The 16,064-nt window shown below is 35.3% G+C and overlaps 1 protein-coding gene across 2 annotated transcripts in view; it reads right to left on the reverse strand.

Moving 5' to 3' along the window:
• Positions 1-2,739: 2,739 nt before the first annotated feature.
• The window catches only part of LOC149779765 (retinol dehydrogenase 12-like), an 18,757-nt gene continuing 5,432 nt past the window's right edge, over positions 2,740-16,064 (reverse strand). Inside the window, exons 1-4 of one of the 2 annotated variants that reach the window (XM_089940623.1) lie at positions 12,683-12,820; positions 9,528-9,770; positions 6,027-6,332; positions 2,740-4,249 (exon numbers count right to left, since the gene is read on the reverse strand). In XM_089940623.1, the coding sequence (XP_089796749.1) occupies positions 3,903-4,249; positions 6,027-6,332; positions 9,528-9,770; positions 12,683-12,710 (924 nt within the window). In that variant the 5' untranslated portion in view covers positions 12,711-12,820 and the 3' untranslated portion in view covers positions 2,740-3,902. Of the gene's footprint in view, positions 4,250-6,026; positions 6,333-9,527; positions 9,771-12,682; positions 12,821-16,064 lie in introns of those variants that run through there. The other variant, XM_089940622.1, reaches the window with a different exon arrangement.

The raw sequence follows: 16,064 nt of genomic DNA on the forward strand, positions 1-16,064 counted from the left end.
GCAGTGACAAGAATTTCCTCAAAACAAGAAAAAATATTTAGCTTCAAACTGGAAAAGACAAATATTTACTTCACAAGTATGGCTAAGGCATGAATTCTCCTTCTACTCCTCAACAAGAACAAGGCAGAAAGACACGTTGAAACTAAGATCTCATGAACAAGTTTAGAAATATTATTTTAAAAAGAAAAAGCAGAGCTGTTAGAGAATATAACGTGTCTGTTTTCTAATTGAAAAAATGAAACTAATGCACTAAGATTCTTGTCAATGTTCCAAGTCATAATTCGATAGGTTTTGCAGGACATACGCGATTATGACTATACGAGAATCTCAACTGGTAGAATTTCACCCTACAGCCTTTATTGTTGCTACCTCAGTCCCAATGGAACTTGAAACCTAAGGATATAAATAATATTATATTGATCTAAAACAAACCAGTCATCTGTACTTGAAAGTCAACGTTTTCAAAGTAGCAAACGCCAGTACAGGTGCCGATGCTTTAGTAGCCCCCGTGAACAAACACATACATTTGTCGTTCAGCGAATTGTTGAGTAGTTGCATGGAAATATACCCTTCATGTGTTTTCCTTTCAGTATGTCGACCAGTGAAATAAAAGCCAAGAATGCACATTATGTCAGCTGTGTTAGTTGAGAAGCCAAGTGTATGTTTGCATCGGATGTTTCGTGTCTGTATTCCTATGGCTAATTTGTATTCCGCATAATGAAATGTTAACGATTTCTTTGTTTAACTTTTAGTGCACAAGTGTAACTATCATCTGGTCTAGAAATGTGTGAAAGAACTTTATGGACTGGTTTTCGTAACAGTTTCTTCCACATGAATGCATAATTAAGGGGTTAGTTATAAATATTAGTATACCATAATGTAGGCAAATGGTGTGAATGACATTTCCTTTTAGGTTCACACTTGTAAAATCAATGCTATTTAATAGTTTCTTTCTCTTTTTTAAACACAAATTAAAACATTTAGTGATATACATTTGATTTTACCATTGCCTGTACAATTTAAGGATTCTGTCCGATAAAACGCCATCTACTAATATGTGTTCAAGTAACTAAGTGGAAGTGGAATTATTAACTTTGCAATCTCTTCGATGTTTATGTTTGATGAAGAACCTAACGGCATCTTAAACAGCATTTCTTGTACTGTTGCAAGAAACTGTAAGAGCAGTTTAATGTGATGTATGTTTTGTTTGAATCTCGTCTGCGTGTGGCATATATGCTATATATGTCCTGACTTTTACAAAGTATCTTGTGTTGGATAACATGTTGACACAGTCTTGTCATGTTTTGTTTCATTCGGACGTTGCAATTGTGTCCATGATCGATGCCAACGGTGAGCTAAAGAACAGTTTTTTATGCACACTCCTTGCCAAAACAAATAGTTGATGCTTATAGATGTTTTGAAGTTAAAGAATTTTAATAGTGTTTAAATGAAAGTCATGATTACATTCATAGAGTAGATAATGAAATTAGAATGTATGATACTGTAAATATTACTTATATTATTGATGCGTCAAATTAAAGGACGTTTCTTTACTATACATACAAGACACATATGTAAACAAAACGCACATTTTTAAATTATTGCTTAAAAGTAGTTAGGATTTTGCTTCAAATGGATACGGAAATGGCAGGAGTGATTTTTCACATTTATCATCTGGTTGAAAGGGAAAGCAACCGAACCTAAACAGTGTTATCAAAACAATTCTATTCAGAGGAATTTACAAGAGGAATTTACATGACGAGTTCTGCCATAAAAAATAATGACCAAATTCATATTGATTCAACAGCTGCAGCAAGAAAAGAAAAGTGTCAAATACTGGAACAAAGTTCAAAGGCAAAACCACGGAATATTGCGGAAAGTACACGTGCAGTAATGATACAACTTTGGAGACTGGACAACTCCAACGAAAGAGGCACAACCCATTCTTGTATAATAGGACAAATAACATTAATAGAGATGGGAATAGCAAACATTAATGATACATGTGAACAGTAGGTAAAATAGACTTCGTGGAGTCTAGAGCTTCCAGCTTCTGTGAAAATGGTCTTCACTAAAATACATGAAAAAGGACTGAGGTATTATGTAAATCGAGTGAAGTGGCCAAGAACATAGACATAGCTTCACTGACACAGCTAAAATGACACATGACAAAGCAACATATTGCTATTAATGTACAAAGTTTTTCAAAGAGTGCGATTTTCAAAGTTTATGATCGACTACGCCTTTCTGCACGTTTAGCATTCATAAGGAAAGAAACAATTATTGAACAATGGGTATGTAAATATCTCTTATCGCGGCTCTTTCGGACATGACGTTTTTGTTTTCGTTTTGTTTTTCTCTTGTGTTTTTTTTTTTGGGGGGGGTTCTTTCGTTCTATGTTTTTCTTTTATGTTGTTTTGTGTGTTGTTTTTCTTGTAGAATCCTTCAATAGAAATGAAAAGGAACAAAACAAAGACCATCTCAGCTATATAGAGGAAAGCGACTATAGTCTACTGTGGAGCTATGGCGTCTTGTAGAGGTAAGGCCCCACCATTGTAAGGTAGAGGAAAATGCTATATCCAGTACATTTGCCTCTGTTGACACGATCTCCACTCATACGAAATTGCGTAGAAAGTACTATTAAAGATATGATAACACTGAACATATCACCAATTTTTTCGTGGAAAGTCATCCTCCAATTAAGCTACTTCAAGCAACAATTGATTATATGAACATCAATTATTTTAATTTTTTATTGAAAAATTATACTATGACAAACTACAACAAAGTTAATTTCTTAAACATTACAACCGTTCAAACGTAATAGACAAAAGCAGCTTCAAACAAATATTTTGTTCAATATCAACAAGAAGCCTAAACTTGTTATACAAGTACACCTGTGAACAGGATAAGTTACTGACTAAACGTCTCGTGTTATGTGGGTAGAATTCGACACTGCTACTTAAACAATATTCTAGCAAACGAGAGTGTCAATAAAAACACTTTGTGCGCTCGCCTGCGGTCACGACAGGGCGGTAAAAATGAATCCTAAATATTATCAGTTTTCTTAAAGCTTATAATGTAAGTAAAACAAAACAAGAACCTCGTTGAGTCTATTGCTCGAATCCATTGGGTCAACAGACGAATTGCATTTGCCTCTATGCTAAGATTCCTTACCTCGCTGAGTCTATGGCTCGAATCCACTGGGTCAACAGACGAATTGCATTTGCCTCTATGTTAATATTCCTTACCTCGTTGAGTCTGTGGCTCGAATCCACTGGGTCAACAGACGGATTGCACTTGCCTCTATGCTAAGATTCCTTACCTCGTTGAGTATGTGGCTCGAATCCATTGGGTCAACAGACGAATTGCATTTGCATCTATGCTAAGATTCCTCACGTTTGTCCAAATGCAAAGCTAAAGCAGAACAAATAATATAAGGGATTTTTGACAATTCGCTGCAGGATGAAGCAGTAGCCCAGGTCACATACATGTTCTTGACCGCAGATAAAGCTGAGCTACTTCCAGAAAATCGAATGAATAGTTTGACTTTAAGGTTTCACACCACACACGCATAAACCAACACACACACGTATTTTAAAATCCTGGCATAAAACACTAATTATATTATAAAGAATCGCAACAAACCATGCTAGTTCCAATGCAATCTTGCATACCACACATATACTAATGTTGCTGAAAACATGTATCTGCCTAACACATAAAACAGTTTTCAGTTAGATATAGCGGAACTTATGTATATCATTCTCGGAGTAAATATATATTACAGTTCTTCATTAGTCATGTATTAAACATATATTTAAATTAAGCGTAACAACAAAACCACTGCTCCATATATTCCTTTGTCTGCTCACAGATTGCCATACAAAAAGGGAGGCAATCTACTTTAATTTCCTATCCTCTTCTTTACCATCAGCTTCGACCTCATGTTTACCAGTACTTCTGACCTCGCTGTCAGTTTTCGGCTCTGGTGGGAGTTTACAAAGATGCAGGCTCAACTCCCAAAGCTTCTGTGCCACATCTTTGTCAAGTGCGGTCTTTTTAACTTTAATAAGTTGGCAATTTTCCAGATATTTTCCGGTCTGTGCTTTTATTTCATTAGCGACCGCGCAGTACACAATCGTTTGGCATCCATCTTCCGGCGATTTAAATAAAATCCTACCAGTTGTTCGTAGGATATTACCCGTTAATCCAGGCCAGTTTCGAAGTAAGTCGGTACAAACCATCCCTGAAAGACACAATAAATATTTCGCATTGTTTATTCTCAACACAATTTATCCACGAATCCATCATTCCATTTAACGGTCCAGTTATCGGTTAATACGTTGATGTTTCATTCAGGCATACCAAGGCATACATACATACAGGACAGACCAATAAGAACAGCTGGAGACGTGACCTCTCATGCACAGGTTGTGCAAAACATTCCTGATTTCCTGAACAAATATATAGCTAAACATCCGAGTTCCGATATTTAGTTTTGTTTCTTTCTTGCCCGAAAACCTAGATAAAATTAAAGTTTTAAATATAATTTATAAATTGACGGGATTTCTGCCTTTTTAAAGCTCATTATTCTCATCTTATATATTTTGCCAGTTGCGATAAAAGTTTCAGTTTTACACAAATTATCGACCAAAGAAATTTGTCATAAACTTGGTAGATCAGAATATCCACAAAAGCTATAAAGCTTAAAATGCTATCAAGTCTAACTAGCGATACAAACGAATGCACCAACCTCAGAAAAGGCTCTCAATTTCCCACAAGGCGTTTTGTTCAGAAACTAGATGCTATCGATTGATATCATCGGGAAAAGACCCTACACTTTAATTTTTGGCAGTCAGGACCAGAATGTATAGTAAATTTGTAAAACAAAAACTAAGGTATGTACGGAAACTAGGAGTAATATCGCCATTATATGATGATCTAAAATGCAGACAAACTTTGTAAGAGTTTTGTCAATAGAAAACAACCTAAAATATATGGTAACAGTAAAAAACAGAAAACAATAGAATGCATCGTTCTTTAGAAAGGACGAACGATACATGTAATTTGCAGGTGCCATAAAACAGATCGTGAACCCCGCAACCAAAATACCAGAAATTGCCCAACGAGGACTATTCTGATGTACTTAGAGAAGCAAGTAAAAAAAAAAGGTTAGAATCAGTGATCATCGTTCCGGCAACTTATGAATGGGGGGGGGGGGATACTGCCGGTTTTACCCGCATGAAAACTAATGAAGGTGAAGCCGCGCATTATTAAATTACTTGAATAGAATAATATCTAATGAAACTATGTTGTCAAAACTAGCATGTGTAAGGACAGATTGGTATCGTAATGCTGTCGTATGCCTACATCTTGTGGTGTTACATTTCCAAGGCCGTCCTTGAAGGTCCGCAGACTAGAATATTTATAGATGCTATGCATGTATATCAAAGAGATAGAGAGACAATCGTAAAGCTGTACACAACAATATTGCCTTTTGCTTTATTTAAATATGCGATGAACTTTCAACTACACAGGAAACATTCTTGAATACTTCACATAAGGAATACAATTCGTTACAGAATTATACAAAAACCCTGAACTCAGATTTGAGGAGCGTGACTTCACTCAGATTTTTTTTTTTTTTTTTGTGTTGGCTTAGTCGTTTAACATAAGGCTGACGTCGTATGATCTACAACACAACAACCGTGACTTCATTGCACGGGTTGCTTACAATTTGTTCTTGACAAAAAATTGTCTTCAGGTAGTTATTCTAAGAAGATCTCGAATCATACCGAATCAGAATTAGAAAGGCTGTAATAATTGTCAGATCTTTATGAGACTTGCAATCCTGCCTGCCAGTCTAGATACTGAGTCTTAAAAAAAAAAATTTTTTATCAAGGTTTTCTTTTCGGAAGCTTAACTAAGAATCCATATGTTCAATATGACCCCGTCACTTCCATTTCTAGAATGTAAGATGGTTACCATGTCAAAATCGGACTAACAATGTCAGGTTAACTTACCAGGATGTACACCATATAGCAAAACATGTGATGACATCCATCGCCTGGCGGCCTCTCCTGTAAATAAAATCATTGCGAGCTTAGATCTGGCGTAGGCTTTATAGATATCGTATTTTGTCATGGCCAGGTCTTCAAAATCCAAAGTGGCTTTCGTGTAGGAGTCTGAGATGACGTTGATGACACGACTGGAAGCACATCTTTTCAGTCGGTCCTGAAGGAGATACGTCAGGTAGAAGTGGCCCAGGTAGTTAACGCCAAACGTTCGTTCATAGCCGTCCTCGGTTGTCGCCTTGGGACCCATGTAAGCTGTAAATGGACATGCCAGATATAGTCAGTGATTCAGCAGGAGTCATCCAGTTGTTCAGACATGGTTAGTTTCTTGATTTATATTTGCTATCTTACTCAATCTCATATTTCATTTGCAACTGTGCAATGAATATAAATATGCATGGACGGAAGGAAGAAAAGATTTTCCAACATGTCATTGTATTACGCCCTTAAATATTCTAACGGTACGTATTTCTAGAATACGTAATGCGTACCAGAGAGGACTTGGTATCTCGTTCATATAAAAAATGTAGTGCGGTGAATTGCTTTTCTTCGAGGCATGCTTAAATGTAGTGTACAGTGTGGTACTGTTCACTGCAGTGTAGTTTGATGTGATATATTGCAGTATGGTGTGGTTTGCTGTAATACAGTGCATCATAACACGATGTCCTATATTAATGTGCTGCGTAATGTAATATTGTATAGTAATGAAATGTAAAGTGATATACTGTAGTAACATGTAGTATGGTGTGATGAAGTGGTGTATATATTGTAGTGCAGTCAAGAGCATGTTGCGCAGTACATTTTAATTATATTACTTTCGCTCATTTGAGTTATGGGAAACATCATTAGCATGTAAAATACTCGCAAAAAGATTAGGCACCTCAGCCAAATCAGTTTGGAAAAGAAGTATACCGCAGTGACTCGGTGGGTAGTGTGCCGGACTGGCGACGGAAAGGGTGTGGGTTCAGATCGTACCATCTGATTACGCCGGGTCGACTGCCGGGATGTGTCCCACAGTAGATAACTTTACTTACATATCTTTGTCACTAACGACCTTTGCATTGTTATTGTTGTGCAATAAATCATGAAACAACCCCGATCTACCCAAGAGACCCGTGGCTTCAAAACCTGCTGCATACAAGCCCGACCCATTTATCACACACACACACACACACACACACACACACACACACACACACAAGTGATTTTATTATGATGTAGCTAACTGCACGCCTCTGTGACAATATAACAGAAAGAAACAACTGATATTAAATATGTGCATGCACATAATAAGTTTTTCCCTGGATAGCCTTCACCTTCAATTTCAATTTGTATTCGTTTTGAAAAATGTGGTAATCATTGTTGCATAATCATTTCTCTGAAATCGGGTCTGCCTAATTCAAACGCTATGTTTGTTGTTATAATCAATCGGAAATAAATCGTATTAATATTTACGTTAGGCAGGTAAACAGAGAGGTGTCACAAATATTGCCTACAGGCAAGATTAACTGATCTATGTATGTAATGTTTCTTTGTACATTGAACATCCAAAACAAAAGATTTCGTTATAAAACAGTTTTAAAAAGAAATTTAATAATGGAATATTTGTCATATTTATCCATTCGCGTGTGCTAAAATCTATACTATTATATTTGCACATATGAAATTATAAAGTACCTCATCCTGTTTTGTACTTTACAGTAATAAATCGAAATCGCGTTCCGTACAGGAAAGTCGGTTGTTATTGTGTTCCCTTATATGCAAGCCAGTTTTTATTGCGTTCCCTTATAGGAAAGTCAGTCGTTATTGTGTTCCCTTATAGGAAAGTCAGTTGTTATTGTGTTCCCTTATAGGAAAGTCAGTTGTTATTGTGTTCCCTTATAGGAAAGTCAGTTGTTATTGTGTTCCCTTATAGGAAAGTCAGTCGTTATTGTGTTCCCTTATAGGAAAGTCAGTTGTTATTGTGTTCCCTTATAGGAAAGTCAGTCGTTATTGTGTTCCCTTATAGGAAAGTCAGTCGTTATTGTGTTCCCTTATAGGAAAGTCAGTTGTTATTGTGTTCCCTTATAGGAAAGTCAGTTGTTATTGTGTTCCCTTATAGGAAAGTCAGTTGTTATTGTGTTCCCTTATAGGAAAGTCAGTCGTTATTGTGTTCCCTTATAGGAAAGTCAGTCGTTATTGTGTTCCCTTATAGGAAAGTCAGTTGTTATTGTGTTCCCTTATAGGAAAGTCAGTTGTTATTGTGTTCCCTTATAGGAAAGTCAGTTGTTATTGCTAATGATATTTAACTGGCAACAGTTGTTTTTGCTCTACATATTTGTCTCGCGGTTCAGTTTTGGCAATGGGATGATCTTGGGTACCTTCTCGTTTGATCTGCCTTACCTGGATACGGTCAATTATTTCTAATATATTGAGAACAGTCGCTTATTGCAACAAATTACATCATTTTAAACTTACGGTTCCCCAAACATGGCTGATATTATTTTCCCCAAATTTTGCACACCAATAGGTGAGGTGAACTAATCAATTGAGAGAGAGAGAGAGATTTTCATCATTTCGATCGAATACCAAAATAGCAACTAGCAAATAAGCTATTTTTCTTTCATCGTGTTAGCTTTTAATATATTTCATCTTGTGGTTCAACAGAAGTCATATTACCACTCAAGTATTCGAGATTATTGTATTGAATATATATATATATATATATATATATATATATATATATATATATATATATATATATATATATATATATATATATATATATATCGAGACATGATCGTGATACAACTATCCCCACCAAGTTACTATAAGGACGATGTATTTATTATTTGCCCTCAACAATTACTTCTTAATAACAATAAACATGCCAAGCCGTCATTATTTTTAACTTTGATCCCATCCATCTACGGCTTTATGCCACCATATTTTGGTGGTTTCAACCTTGACAATGACGATTCTAAATATGTATTAGATACGAATCAGTTACGTTGTTTCAGGTCAGCCTCGGAGATACATCTTTTATTATGAGTTGTACACTAAGGGTATATGTAATACACATCAAATTATAACAAGCGGAACGAAAATAATCTCTGTTTATTTTAACATTTTGGTTTTGATGACCTTATTTTTTTCTATTCTTAACTTTGCTTTGGGTCAAGCTTTGCTTTGTTTCCTTGTCTAAACTGTATATGCTTTATTTAAAAACACTTTATTTTAACGCTTTGATGGCAAAGATGAACATATCACAGTAACAAAAAATTATTTTTGAAAGACAGCATGAATACAATTTCAAAAGAAATTACGCGTCATAGTTATTAAAAAATGTGCGATGCAATAAATAACTATATTATACAAATCAACAGCACATGTGAATACATAAATAAGAAAAGCAAAAGAAAATAAAGACAGATGGAAAGAGGGGAAAATTAATTTATGAATTTATATAACCTGCATTGTTTATAAGAATGTGGAGAAAAGGTTCACGTGAAGTGAAATCGTCAACAAACTCCTTAATGGCTACGAGGCTGGACAGGTCAAGGTGATATGAATAGACTTCTTCATTGTTCGTTTTAATTCGTATCTGGCGTGCCACTACGTCTCCTTTCTTGCGATCCCTGCATGCTAGGATGACCTTTGCCCCTCTTTTGGCCAACTCCATGGCAGTTGCCTTGCCTAAACCCGTGTTTGCACCTAAAAAGAAAAGAGTCATATGTGGAATATTCATTTATCTTTGTATTGTTCTTTTTCTCTTTGACCTTCTTTTCTACTTGCTTATTATTGTTTATGTGATGTTTGTTTTTGTTAGTTTTTAGGGATGGAGCGGTGGGTTGTTAGCTTGGTGTAAGATACACTCAGTAATAATAATAATAATAAAGTCAGTGTAATAATCGAGTTTTGGACATGTTGTATCAATCAAATTGAAAATATTCTGGAGTAGTGCAGCTTTGAATGGTCTCCATTGCTTTCTTCACATCTACTCTTCCCACTGCTAACGACCGCTCCTTGGCCTAATTGGTTAAAGCGTCCATCTCGGATGCGGAATGTCGCGGGTTCGAACCCCAGCCGAATGAAACCAAAGACGTACAAAAATGGTAGTAGCAGCTGCCTTGTTTGGCGCTCAGCATTAAGAGGTTAGTGTTTGGACTGATCGGCCTGGTGCTAGGATAATGTTACTTGGCGGTAAATGATGATACATGTCTGCAGCATTATGTCCCAGTGCTAGACATCACTATAAACTGCAGACATGTTAGTAATATGACTGGAAAATTGTTGAAGCTACTTTAAAATTCCAAATAATACACACACACACTCCAGGCTAACTGTAGGTCTATCCCTATAATAATATCCCTTTGCGTTGGCCTATTTATTTCATCCCCTTTGCCCTCTACCTTAAAGCTTTGGCACCAAAAGAATGGCGTTTTAACATACATGATAGGTGTTAATTAAATTACTAAGTGTCCCAAAATAAAATAAAAAAGCTGAATCAACAAAAAGAAGCAACCATATAAACCTGCTCTAAGGATTTTAGTATGGTGCGGAAGACTAGGTTTGCACTGAAATTTGGTAAAAACACGGCCAATTACAGTATGATTTGGAAGTAACATAGAGTTTGAAAGCCTTATCATTATCACGTTTACGTTTGTGACTTTGCAAAGATCGAAAAAGCATTCAGCTTCATGTCCATAGATAAATGGTTTAATTACATTGTTATTCGACTTTATAACATGTGCCCTTGGGTCGCAGATGTCGGTGAAGGAGGCTGTGAACAATACATTACATGCATGTCATATACTGTATAATTTGAGAACTGTAACAAATATTCGAACAGTACAATCAATAGAAAATGAACATTTTATGAGTAACACTCACCACAAAACAATAGACAAAACTCTGGTTGAAACAAGCAAGAGTTAAAAAAAAAATGAAACAAACAATGAAATGAATGCTTCAGTCTATCCTGCGCAATGACAACATATAGCGATGAAATATAATTTTGAAATAGAATGCAAAAGTTTTAAAATGCTACTTTTCTAATTTACTGAGGAATTATTTAAAATCAGGTAAATAAATTTAGGTGTTTAAGTAGCTTACAAATTTAAACATAAAGCGAGTGGATACAGATGTAGGAGCTGATCATACTATGGAAATGAACAGAATTCAGAAAAGTGATCCTAGATTATTGCAAGAAAAAGAGCTGGAATGTATGGAAGTAAGTCAAGCTGATGGCTTCTATCCAGAACAATAACCGCAGTCACAAACCATAAGAGAAGGAAAAAACACCAAATTACCGTCATTGTCAAGATGTCCAGAGTAAGAACAACTTAAATTCCTATTTGTGTATAAACGGACCTCACATTAAATGACCCGTTTGGACTAATAAATCCTCCCAGTGTTAATTTCCCGTTTGGACCAATAAACATGTGCCCAATGTAGGTCAGCGACCTCTTACAATGTATACATTTCCTCCATGTGAATCTCCCCCGGGATCCTATACATTTTTGACCATTTTTAAAACGGGATGTCCATATGAATCGCAAATGTCTTCTGTAACTGCTAATATGTTTATTTTCCTTCATACTGTATGTGCTCCATTTGAGGTCGTTGACTAGTCCAGTTAAAATGATGCTGCTGAAGGTATGACCAGATAATGTGAAGTGTTCTTCCATGTAACTCCTTTCCAGCTCTGTCGAGATTAATTAGTTTAAAGAATATTCAGTTTATGTGACATACTGATAATTGCATATTGTGCATGTGATAATATGAATCACATCTTCTATTCAGCATGTGCTGTTCGGTATGTGTTTGTTTTTTCGCTCAATATTTATTCCTTATCCTTGTATATTGCAGATAATATAATTATAGATGACACACAAATGAATACAGAGGCGAGCGCTAGTACTTCTAGTCTTTATTGCCGTCGTAGACTAATGTTTTGGTGTTTGAACTTCAACGTATGAAACATTTATAAGAAAGGCCTAATTTAATGGTGTTTGATATTGTGTCACACTCGCAAGAAAGACTTAATTTCATAGGTGTTTGAACTTACGCAACATTCATAAGAAGGGTCTAATTTATTGGTGTTCGAAATTTTTATAACTTCTCTCTCTCTCTCTCTCTCTCTCTCTCTCTCTCTCTCTTAATTAAAGATTGCAATTTGCTTGAGATCTTTGCAGAAACGTTGTAGGGTTAATAACATGTTCTTGCGTTCCACAGTGGGATATATTTATACTTAAAGTCGTAACGACGTAATATTAAACATGTATGTTTAACGAAATGATAAAGTTGTTCTTCAGTTTAAAAAAAGAATTTCCATCTGTATCAGCAATCACTAATATATATATATATATATATATATATATATATATATATATATATATATATATATATATATATATATATATATATATATATATATATATATATTGCTGACATTCCATGACATTGAAATGGACGAACAATGCTTGCTAAAGGCATTTACATGACCTTTAGTTACAAGATGCCTTGTTTATTTTACTGAATGGATGCTTACAAAAGATAGGAATATAATTTGGCATAAACCATTCCGCCTATCCTTTTACCGTAACCACTCTGTAAATGCACACCTCGTTCGCAAGTTACAATCACCTCCATCCGGGCTCTTCTCTCCAAGTTATCCCATTGACAATACTATCCATCTCACGATGTTATTCATTGGTTCAAACGCACACAGCCGTTAATTTCGAATTAAATTTCAATTGTTAAATGCAGTATAGTAAAAATGTGCTGCGTTAATTGGGTCTCATTATTGAACAGGGTTATCCAGATGAACTGACTGATATGAAATAAAAGTTCCTTGTCCAGAAATAACCCGCGTATCTTGCCTGGACCAGTGTTAAACAGCAGCGAAATGGCACGTCTTGTGCTTATAGCCTTTCCTCTGATAGCAAATGTCAGGCATATTATTTATCTACACAGAAAGGCATCGTGGTTCATAGGGCAAATTCAGTTTAAGGTTACTGAACGTGTAAGATACTGTTAAACAATGTGAAAACCTGGAAATAATTATTTCTTGAAATACGCCTTTTTTGCGAATAATTGTTTCAGTACGTTAAATAAAGACTTAGAACAGTAAATACTGAACTGAATTAGAGGAAAAGATCCACTGTTTGCGGATTAGACAAAAGTAAATGACGCAAGAATAGCAATTATGAAGTAAAACAGGAAATTTATTAATATTTGGTTTGTCACCGTCTAAAACTAAGACATTCCTCCACTGGAGGTAAACCTGGCAATTTGAATGCGCTATGTAACAATAAAGTTTAGTAAGAGAGAAAGAGAAGAGATAGTTTAGTAAGAGAGAGAGAGAGAGAGACAGACAGACAGACAGACAGAATTAAATGTGCGTCTGTCTTCATTTCGCTATGTTGTGAAGGAAATGGCATCACCAATATGAAGTTTGTGCCAACATAGTATTACATGACAGCAGCATCAAAGAGGCTGAAAATTTTATTTACTTTAAAATAATAATATTTCTCACCGTCGTAATGAAATCAATACTACCACTATCATCACCAGCAGCAACATTATCAACATTGATGTTTTTTGTACTCACATATATCAACGATAAGTCTCGAAAATAAATCACAAACTATTTTGTTGCTGATGGTGATGGAAGTGGCATTGTGAAGACAATGTAGAAAACATAGATGTTAAGAGCAATAAACGAAACAACTGTAACAATAATGATGATCACGATGACCATGATACTACTATCACCATGATACTACAATCTATGATAATAATGACGATAAGAATTTTGATGAAAGAATGTTTTTATTGATGACGATAAAAAAGACGATCACTATGCCGATGACAATGACAATCATTAAGATGCTGATACATTTGTTCCATTATATTATATATTTTTCTTCTTTATATCGTGAATTCATCGCCATCGAAGGCTGACATTGATGATTATCTTACTCATTTCATCTCCTCGGTGCTTAGTTGCACTTCTTTGAGTTTCTAATTAATGTATATCACCTTGGATATGCAAGTAAAGTAACCAGTCTACAGTCTAATCTGCAATCATCAGGATGCAGCGTTGGCAGCTAACTGCGCATAAACACACTTCACCAAATTACTTCTTGATTTACCTGTTCTTACAGGAGTATGAAATGAAAATAACGAGGATGTAATTTAATGACAATATTAATTTGATTAACATATTTCTTTCTCCAGCACTATGTGATAAACAACTGCATTGTTTACGCCAGAAAGAGAATGCTTTCATCATGGAATGTGAGCAAATAACGTAATTAAAACGTATCACAAGCTCTCTCTCTCTCTCTCTCTCTCTCTCTCCAACTTTTGAGGTCTTCATTAGTAAAAAGGATTCAAAAGGTTTCACACATGCCCAGTGTTTATTCTCTTATATAGTGTGTCTTTCTCTCATATCTGCACTGTATATTAGATTTTTCAACACGATGAATACGGAGAATTTTAAATAATGAATCAATATCATGTAATAATTATAGTAGAACAAACTAGTAATCATCTGACAATGATGACTGTATCATCGTGTTATTTCTAGTGCAATAAATAAAGATGCATTAATTCTCTTCTCTGTTACTGACGTGTTCATAATCATTCGATGTGCTGCACGTCGTTTGCAGATACACTTTTCCTGCGAGTATTAAATTAAGTATGGTGCATGCAAAACGTTGTTTCCTCCACAAAGCAATTAATTTGCAATCTGTGACTCTTCATATTAATCTGCTTGTCTATGTGCTTTCTTTTTGGTCGTACGGAACATATTACACCTATGGCAAACTTCCAATTTATCCTGTGAAACGTGCAGCATTTCCTAGACACGTTACAGACATTATGCAGAAAATATTTTACCCCCCCCCCCACCAACATTCCCACACCATTTTTTGAATCTTTTCTTCTTCCATCACTCTATCTCTTACAAAATCGACGAGATTGGACAGCTTTGATACTCATGGCATCCCATAATTAGCATCCCTTAATTTGAGACTGATACTATCATCATTAAATCCTTTGGTAAACTAATTAGTCTTTATTTGTACGTATCATTAAGCTTCCATACGCTTGCAGGGAAAACGTTGAGAAAGAATGTATCTTACAGAACAACTGGGTTGAAAAAGATCTTTTTATCTTATTAGAGTTGGTGGAAGTAAGCTTTGAAATGTATTATCCTAGGAAACGTACTTGTATGTATTATGAACTCTTAACTAGTCCGAGTACAGTCCTAATTTATGCATACCCGTTTCCTGGAATGGAATGCTTGTTTATGACACACTTAATGATAAAAACGTATAGACTACACACACGCCCGGACTGGGGTTAGAGTTCTGTCTGTGTCCTGGTCTACCTCCCCTCCAGTGGAACTCACATCTGTACAGTAAAATTTGTAGTAACTGACCCGTCTGTGATGGAAGACGATTCACCACAGACAAGTTTTATAGTTCCGTTTGTTAATATGATTTACCATTTAATTTTAAATATAATGAACACCTTTATAAAACGGACACAGCAAGTCATCCCATGACCAACTTCTAAATACAGGTTTAACTGAATGGATGTGTGTATATATATATATATATATATATATATATATATATATATATATATATATATATATATATATATATATATATATATATATATATATATATATATATATATATATGTGTGTGTGTGTGTGTGTGTGTGTGTGTGTGTGTGTGTGTCTGCAGTAAACTTCAAACACTTCCTTTATTTTCCAATTGCTTTACCAAGTGCTCGCTCTCCTCTTGTTTCAATTAGACGTTATACACCTGCTGTTACTGCAATGTGAAATATGTCGGTATCGATGTCGCTGCTGGCTCTACTTTTTTCAGACATTAGCATTTCATTATTGTAAAATATCTGCAAACATCACAGGTGAAGTGTCGGTTTACTCCAACAGCAAGGGCAATGTGAATGTGTCATATTTACTGT

This window comes from Sinohyriopsis cumingii, chromosome 17 (genome assembly GCF_028554795.1).
Source record: "Sinohyriopsis cumingii isolate HCF-2022 chromosome 17, ASM2855479v2, whole genome shotgun sequence".
NCBI classification, from domain to species: Eukaryota; Metazoa; Mollusca; class Bivalvia; order Unionida; family Unionidae; genus Sinohyriopsis; species Sinohyriopsis cumingii.